The 9,384-nt window shown below is 45.5% G+C and overlaps 1 protein-coding gene across 4 annotated transcripts in view; it reads right to left on the reverse strand.

The window, feature by feature from the left end:
* Rpia (ribose 5-phosphate isomerase A) overlaps positions 1-9,115 on the reverse strand; it is a 25,668-nt gene extending 16,553 nt beyond the window's left edge. Inside the window, exons 1-3 of one of the 4 annotated variants that reach the window (NM_001108632.1) lie at positions 8,821-9,115; positions 2,705-2,765; positions 1,118-1,173 (exon numbers count right to left, since the gene is read on the reverse strand). In NM_001108632.1, the coding sequence (NP_001102102.1) occupies positions 1,118-1,173; positions 2,705-2,765; positions 8,821-9,084 (381 nt within the window). In that variant the 5' untranslated portion in view covers positions 9,085-9,115. Of the gene's footprint in view, positions 1-1,117; positions 1,174-2,704; positions 2,766-5,250; positions 5,614-8,820 lie in introns of those variants that run through there. The other 3 variants (XM_087658132.1, XM_087658133.1, XM_087658134.1) reach the window with 3 other exon arrangements.
* Positions 9,116-9,384: the final 269 nt, after the last annotated feature.

A 9,384-nucleotide genomic window follows, 5' to 3' on the forward strand; every position in this document is an offset into this window, starting at 1 on the left:
ATGATTAGGCTTAGGATCTGCAAGAGATGATGACCTATCCAGACATTTTTAGAATAGCAAGAGAGAACTGCTTGGAGAACTGTCTTGAGCAGAATAGAGAGCTGTCTGAAGACCTCCAGAGAAAGCAGATCAGAGAGGAAGAAAGCAGAACAGAGAGAGAGAGCAGGCTGGAAAGCATAAGCCAGCAGCCTCAACCCATGATTTGGCTTCAGGTTGTTGGCCCAGACACCCCTTCTCTCAGAACCTTATCAAAGCCCAGGCTGGTCCTCAACAGGGATGTTCCTTGTTAAATCTTTGTTAAACATTATAATCCATATAATCACTGAGTTTAGGTAGAGAGTAAGAGACTGGGGATGGACTGGTTCACCTAGGAAGGGAAAATAGGGTAGTTACAAATGGATTTGGGGGAGGGACTGGAACAGGAAGATAAAGTGGGATGGGGAGGGGAGCTGAGAAGAACAGATAAAACTATGGCTTCCAGATTCTACAGTGTTCCCAGCTCTTCCACCTGTACACAGCCATTCTGGGAATACTCAACGTTTCTTATAAACCCAATTGTTTCTCTTGGTTCTGTTTCTCTGAAGAACCCTGACTGAAACAGCTACTGGTGGACAGAATTTTATAAAGTCAGATGAAAACAGAGACTCTCAGTCTACTTACTCTCTCTTTCCCAGCTCGTCTGGTTCCCCATCCAGCTCTGCTATTGCATAGTCTAAGAGTGAACTACACTTACATTAATAACTTCACAAATTCTTTTTGTGAAGTTCCCTTCATCCCTTAACAGGATAATAGTCCCTGAGGCTAAAGACCACACAGTTGACTCTGCACACCCCTAACGGTGCCTAACTCATAAGAAAACATCAAAGTAACTGAAACAAAATTACACCCCATCTGGGCATGGTAGAATGTGCTTTTAATCTCAGCACTCAGGAGGCAGAGGCAGGAAGATGAGTCTACATACCATGTCAGCCAAGGCAACACAGTGAAACCGGTCTTAAAAAAATTCTACCAGAGGAAATCATCTGGGATAACAAAACAAAGCTGGAGTACCCATTCTCAGGAACCCAGAAGACCCGACAGTTGTTAAGACATGGGCGGGGACACAAACGTGAAGTACCTGGAAAGATGTGGGGATGCAGATGAGGTCCAGGTTCTCTTGCTTCACTCTTTCAGCTGTAGAGACAAGAGCCACACTGGTATTGTTCCATTCCCCACAATTGATTTTTTTGTCACACGTGCATTTCTCAAATCCAACCAAAGAGGAAAGGCCCATCTCCCACTGACAGCTGCCTCTGTGGACTCTAGAGGACCTGGGAGGTAAGAATGGCCACTGGAAAAGCCGTTTCAGTGATACTGCTGCTGTTGTCTGCAGTTTGCTAAGAGCTGTTGATACAACCTTTTTAATCCAGATAGCCCAAGAGATGAGTTATAACTATCACCCTTTCTTTGCACACGAGGCAACAGTCACTGAGAAGTAAATTACCTTGGTAATCAGCTAACCAGTGGCTGGAATGTGGTCTTTAGTGGTCTTTCTTCCCTTTTCCCTTTTTTTTTTTTTTTTTGGGGGGGGGGGCAGGGGATGACTTAAGACAGGGTTTCTCTATGTGGCCCTAGCTGTCTTAGAACTCTTTAGACCAGGTTGGCCTTGAACTCAGATCCACCTGCCTCCCTCAGAGCTGGGATTAAAGGTATGGGCCACTACTGGCCTTCTGGCTGTCAACTCTCAATCTTAGCTACAATCCTACCTTGCCTTTCCAGGAAACATCAGAACTTCACTTTATATTTATTAAGAAATATTAAAAAAAAAGAAAGAAAGAAATACAAGAATCTATAGGCCCCAGAGGATGATTAAAGGTTGGGAGAGGGATATATTAATTTTAATTTTAAAACTTTAGGAAATCTTAATTTAATGAGTCTTAAAAAAGCTGTTTTCTAAAAATGTCTAGTCTTTTTGATCAAGTCTGTCTCTTGGAAGGTTTTGATGTTACTCCTGTGAATCCATAGTAACTCCTGTGACCTAGAAACTCTGCATACACAGGGTTAAGGTAGATAAGAACTGGACACTGAATCGCTGATCAGTCATCACCCCTGTAATACAGCCACTTCCTGATCACAACAGGAACCTGTGTTGTACCTCCTAAGCCCTGACCCTTGGCCCTGCCAAAGATGGGCATTTGGGCAGGCCTCTCCCAGCCTTTGTTTTTACCAACAATGAGCAGGGTTGTAGAACCTGTTGAGCAGCCACAGGAGCTGATAATGCCTGAGCCTTCCCTAAGTACAAAGAGGACTCAATCAAAGTGAAGTCAACACCTACAAAAACCAGCCACCAACTGCAGGAGCCTCATCATAGACAGGACACGGTGACCTCAATCAGTCTGTCTGAGAAACACACAGGCTTCAGAGGAAACCTGAGACCAACACAGAAACCCTGCCTCACCTAAGTCAATTTCTCCCCTCTGGCTATACACAATAAACACAGGCATTGTCCCCCCAAAATCAGCTGTAGAGGACGAAGAATTCCTCTTTCCTAAGAACAGAAATACTCAACTAACCTCCGATGAACAACATGCTCTTCCCATCTCTACAAGGCTGAGTGGGAACTGAGACAAACGCCACACCTGCACCCATTCCCTCCCCTTCCTCCACCTCCTAGTCTCACGAAAACACAAGAAACACCCAGTACAGTCTGAGAATGAGAACGCACCTATTCGCTGCACAGCATGGACAATTGTAGAACCACTTCCAATTCCCAGCACTTGGTTATTCTGTCAAAAAAAGGATAGAAAAGTAAAAGTCATTACTATAGTAGTTGTACTAGACTTTTAAAGCATTGAAATCATCATGAATAATAGTACAGGTGCAAGACAGGTACTTGTGCCAACTTCACAGACACGTAACCACTGAACCTCAACGCTGCACTTTATCCTGCTGTCCAGCAGACAGAGCCTCCTCTTTCCTTTCTGACCCTAATACCATCCCCATTCAGCATTCCTCCATATACACACCCCAAATTAATAATTGGTGGCTCAAGTACTTACACCATATAACGACCCCACAGTAACTGAAGCTGGCCTCACAGAAATGGCCTGCAAATAACAGTGAAAGATTCCTGACCAATCTAGGGGGTTGGGGGGGATGGAGGGAGGGAGGAAGGAAGGAAAGGAGTGTGTGGAGCCTGGGTAAGCATGGGAAGCTGGGCCCTCTGGCTTTGTTCTCACACAAGCTCAACTCTTAGAACACAGGAGACTACTGTCTTCATAACTGTAACTCAAGAAAGCTCAGGCTACCACCCAGAACTCTGCCCAAGCCAGCAAAAGAACAGGGTAGCCAGGTAGGGTAGGAAGTGACTTCAGTAGTAATCTTTCTTCTACCCAGCTAACACCAAGGGGCCCTACTTTTCATAGAAGGGAATGAAAGCTTAGGAAGTCTTTATGTGCAGAGCATTTCCATAGCAAGAGTCTGAGCTGGAGGCCTGACACTGTGGGACTGTTAGGTCCAGCCTCACCCCAGAATGCAGATATAATGGTGAAAAGTCCAGGAAGGATTTTACTCCATGTAGCTACACTAAGAAGACACAAAGCAAGCATTTGGCCATCGACAGGGCACTGATGTGAGCTTTGATTTTTGCTAGGAGGGAGGGAGCAAGAAAGACACATAATTAAGCAATGTTAGTCAAACTCTGCTGTTTGATCACTATCACAGTTAAGATGTCTGCTTCGAAGACATCCTTCTTGCTGGAGGAAATAAACCCAGCATGAGATGACTGCTCCTACTTAGGGGGTGACTTCATCACACAGCAATAATTCCCTAGCTTCCAACACTAAGCCTGCCATCCTAAGAAAGAGGAGACACCTGTGGCCAGATGATGGGACCACAAAGAAAATCCAAAACATAACACTAATCATCAGGCTCCCAAGCAACTTCCCAGCACACCCTACTTCAGGCTACGGTAAAACCAACAATGGAACAGCAGCTGACACTGAACACTGCCTGGAATCACAGTTCTCAGCCCATGGGTCTCAACCTAGATAGATATACCAGATATTCAGATATTTACATTATAGTTCATAATAGTAACAAAGTTACAGCTATGAAGTAGCAATGAAAATAATTTTATGATTGGGTGTCACCACAACATGAGGAACTATATTGAAGGATCACAGCATTAGGAAGGTTGAGAAACAATGACCTAGAAAACCCACACTTGCTTTCCACCAAAAAGTGATACCAAGAGGACCTACATATCTTAGTAAGCCAAATTTCACAGCCACCCCTATGACCTAGAGACCCACTAGCTCACTTGACAGATGCGTGCAACAATCCAAGAAAAAAAAACTGTGAAGATTTTGAAGTAAGCCAAAGATTAATAGATTGCTTCAATAGAATTGTAGGACCTGCCTGTATTATGCAATCTTACAAGAGTATGTGCAATTAATTTTACAGTTCTGTACAGGCTGACCTCAACCTGTAGAAAACTGTTAGCATATCTTGTCCATAAAATTTAATTCACTGTGTTCTGAGATGCAACTCGTCATTACCCTACATTTATTATACAATAAATTCTTGTCTTTAAAAATTCATTTAATTTTATTCACATCATTTAATTTAATGAATTGAATAAATATTGATATAAGAAATTATTGTCCTTATCATGTTACCTTACAAAGAAAATCATCTTTCGACCTATTGAACACACACACACACACACACACACACACACACACACAACTTCACTTTAAACAATTCAAGGAGTTAGATTGCTGAAAGAGCACGGTTTCTCAAATTTCTTGGAGTGGGGACAACTATTAGCAATTCACTTGGCAAGAGAAAGACTATTGTGAAACTTCCTCGTAGGAGGAAGAAACTAAACCCATAGTATGCACAGGGGTAGGCCCCAAAGCACTAGAGCCCCACATCCCCATGCCTCATTTGGTCCTTCTCAGAATTAAAACTAAAATACAGAAAAAATGACCAACAAGTACAAAGAATTTAGAAAGGCAAACAAATCAAACCCTAATGCCAATCACCCTTAACACACTACAAATGTTTCTAGCTGGTCCTCTCCTACCTACAGTAGACTTCACCCATCATTTTCTGTGGGCTTTTGTGGAGGACAGGGCAACATTAAAAGCCCCTCAAATAAATAGAGGCACTGTACAAGCCGTGGGGTTTTTAAACAAGGGACAGAGGGAAATTCTACTTTTGCAAGGAAATCCTCACATAAGCTTTAGAAAGTCACAAGCACTTAACCCAGAAACTTGAGGCAGTCATCCCTGGCCAGTCTAGTCGCTGTCAGGAACTGGCCTGTGGTCTTGCCTGTTCATCAAGTAGCTAGTTGTCTTCACATGCCAGATGCTTGACGGAGCCACTGTGGGCAAATTTCTTGCCTGCTTCACTATGTATCATGATCAGCAGCAGCTCCTGGGACAATAGAGTAAGGGTCTTCCCGAGGTTTCTGTTGAATTCTTGTAGAGACAGAATCCTCAATGCTGGCAGTAAACAGGCCATCACCCTTACGTGCCCCAGCAAACGGGTGGAAGACAGGGGGTTCTGGATACAGGACACACAGTAGGATTTCTTTTCCTGGGTAGAAATAGCCTGCAAAAGGTGGCTGCAGAAGGAAAGGGATGAGCACTAGGACATGAGGAGATTCAATGGCTGTGTGTTGTTTATTGAGAGAGAGAGTCTCGCTACATACCCCTGGCTGACTTGGAACTATGTAGACCAGGATGGCCTCAAACTCAGAGATCTGCCTGCCTCTCCTATCAAGTGGTGAGATTAAAGACATACACTACACCCAGCAATTTGTGTTTTAAATCTAGGAGGCATCACACCCAGTAATGTATGTCTTTTTTAATCTGATAGAAGCCCAGATTAACATACTCTTCCAAATTCCCCAAACACACCAAGAGATTCATCCCACCAGAGTCACTCACAGATCTCACCTGCTAGGATGCACTCGAGAAAGCAGTGCACCTACTAAAGTCATCAGCTGCCCCACGGACTCAAAATGCGAGGAACTCAAATAAAGGAACCGAACACAATATTTAAAACAGCTAAATGTCAATATGTGAAGTATCCAAACAATGGTGAACACCTCCATTTCTTAAAGCCTGGGTAAACGTAACCTGACAACTGGGAACATAGGACCTAAGCCGAATCTGATTTCCAGACTCCTCACTAGCTCCTATCAGTCCCAGCAGTCAAGTAGCACGAAGGCCAAACTTAGTGCTTCAGACAGGCTCTATTCTAGAAGGTGAACTGCAGGGGTCTGCAGATCCTGCTGCCTTGAAACAAAATGACAGACCCATAAGTGAGTGCCCTAGCGAAAGCCAAAAGGTGAGATGCGGCCTGCAAACTGGCCCAACAGCTGGTAGCCCTTCTAAAGGCAATGCTATACAGCATGCCATCAAGACATCAGGGTAATCTCACGAATCTATGAGACTGGCTTCGGTGGGCTAAGCCTCTTGGTGTATTTGGTGAGTTTGGAATAGTATGTTAGTAAAACAGGCTTCTACCAAATTAAAAACACAAAAATTGCCAGGCATGATGATACACTCCTTTAATCCCAGCACTAGAAAGGCAGAGGCAGGCAGATCTCTTTAAGTTTGAGGCCAGCCTGTTCTACATAGTGAATTCCAGGGCAGTCAGGAATACCTAGTAAGACTCTGTCTCAAAAAAACCAAAATACTAATAATAATATTAATATTATCTGCCCACTAGTTTCCTCAGGCTAAGCCAATCTCAAATCGAAGCCCAGGCACCACAGAGAGCAAAGATGAAGCAACAACCATGAGGATAGCATAGCCGTGTACAGTAACCCATCTGAGGTAACTACACTTAGTATCAGGCAGGTCTGGACCTGGTGACAAAGATTCAACTGAGAATTCAGAGTTCATCTTCACTGAAACAGAAATAGTCACAATGGAATGAATACCAGCAGGCTAGGGAACTGGAAACCCCACACTCAAGAGAGCCTAGGAAAGGGGCCACCAAAACCCACAACCTCCAACCTCCATTCATATCAGTGTTCCCATTCTACACATCTCACTGAACGCTGCCTAAGCAGCTCTCACTGTACACAATGCTGAATGTATAGATAACGTTAACTCTCCTCCCAGAGCTCACAGCGAGTTGGGCGAGAGAAACACAGAGAGGACTAGAACATAGGTCACGCTGAAGTGTCTGGGAGCCGTAATCAGAGGAAGCTGAGTGTATCACACACCTATAATGCCAGTCCCTGGGAGGCAGAGTCAAGAGGATAAAGCTGAATGATGATACACACCTTGGTAGATTTCAAAACCAGCAGAGTCCACATATCAAGTTCCTGCCTTGATATATGCTAGCCTGCTACAAAGAGGGAGGGGAGGGTTTCAAAGCCAGCCTGAGTTTCAAAAGAGGAAGAGGAATTGTCCTCTCCTAGTCTCCTTAGGAAGCCAAGAAAAAACTGAAAGTAGTCCTTTGAATATGGCCAGAACATCCGGTAAAGGCTTGCAGATTTCACTTTAATCGAATACATAACAATAAAGCAAAGGTCAAGGAGACTTGCACCACTAAACATTAACGGTTTACCTAAGATAACGAGCTTTCCTAAGGTATGGATTTCATTTACCAATCTATTAAGTCACTTCGTGAAGGCATTTTGAAATTCCTCTTTACTAAGTAGTTCCAGTTTTACAGCTGTGGCACTGAATTCCAAACACAGAGCAGTATTACACATTTTACATTCACGCTCATACCCCACAACCCTCCTAAATGTGGAGTATCAAATCTTATGCTAAGATGAGCAAAGAGCTATACAGAACAGAAGAACAGAAGAGCAGAAGAACCCTGCCTGAAACAAAAATGGTGTTCTTCTGTTCAGCAGGCAAGCCGGAGGTTATCAGACCCGGTCCCGCCCACTCAGGCCACCCTCACTCTTGGCCGGGAGATAGATAAAGCTCTAAGAACATCATCTTTGCAAAGTAACTTTGTACAGCACTGCGTTAACAAATGAAAAGAATTCCCTTTAACAGAGATACGGATTCTGGTAACGTGATCTAAGAAATAGGAGTTAACAAATGAAAATAATTCCCTTTAACGGAGATATGGATTCCAGTAACCCGATCTAAGAAATAGGAAACATGACGGAGAAACTTCACCACAGGGCAACAGAAGAAGTACAATTAAGATAATTAACCTGCTACCAGACAGCAAACCCACCTACACTAAGAGTCCACTCAAGGTACCACACCCGCCACTTAACAAACAAATGGGGACTCAACCATACTAAGTAACTGCAAAACATCTGGACCCCGCCTAAAGAGCAGCACCTCCAGATGTGTCCATCTGGCCCTGTCAACAGTAACCTGATGGCTTCTTTGTAAAGACTACACAAGCTCCTCAGCAGGAGGAGCTGAAAAGCATGTTTGGAGTAAAATTTCAAAACACTTCGCAAAACAGCTCTCCACTGGCTTCCCGGTAAGCGAGAAGTGAAGAACAGCAGCCTCGGGGCTCACCATTTTCAATGGGCTTGATTAGGAGGCACGCATTAACAGCCTGACCAAGACTCTAAACGGAGTACTGCCCGGCTCTATTGTGCATCCAGTTCCAGCCGGACAGGAAATCTTTGTAGAAAAGGCTCTAGTTGGGGGAGAGTTGACACCCACCCATTCTCTGTCTAAAAGGCCTTTCAGGGGTTGGAAAGAACAGCGTGGATTCGGGTACAAGGCTCACCCTCTCCCTTCTCTCGCAACCCTCGCCCTTTCAGGAGTCAGGCGCACCCTGGCAGTGCCCTAGGCTGGCAGCACGAAGCCATCACGCCGCCACCAGTTGCCCCACCTTCACGTGGTTCTCCACTGCCGTGTGGCTCGCCAGTTTCTTAGCCTCCTCGGCCTTGGACATCGTGGAGGGGGCCGGGCCGCCCGCGCTCGAGCCTCCCTTGTCGCCGCGGGTCTCCGACTGTGTACGCCCCGGCAACTGCACGTGGGAGCCCGAGAGGCCCCAGTTGTTCCCGCCCCCACCCGAGGCCGCGCCCCCGGCCCGCCCGGGCAGTGGGGCCAGGACCCGCCCGTAGAGGGTGCTGAAGGGCCCGGGGCGCTGCATCCCGCCGCCTCGCTCCAGCCTCTGCGGCCGCCCCACCCCCAACTCCTCCGGAAACCCGCTCGCTTGCGCAACCTGCCCGGCGCGTATTGCTATATGTGTGTTGCTGGGAAATGTAGTCCTGCAGCGACAGTGGTCCCAAGCCCTTCTGCAATCGGGACTACAAGTCCCATAATGCCATCGACCTAGTGTGCAAATCGCCCGCCTTGACTTCAGCATTTCTGTCCGGAAGGTCCGGCTAACTGCTGTCTAGGAAGCTACCTAGGGGTCAAGTGTTTACAGAACCTTTCTGGCTGTATGCAT

Source organism: Rattus norvegicus, chromosome 4, assembly GCF_021556685.1.
Source record: "Rattus norvegicus strain SHRSP/BbbUtx chromosome 4, alternate assembly SHRSP_T2T, whole genome shotgun sequence".
NCBI lineage: Eukaryota > Metazoa > Chordata > Mammalia > Rodentia > Muridae > Rattus > Rattus norvegicus.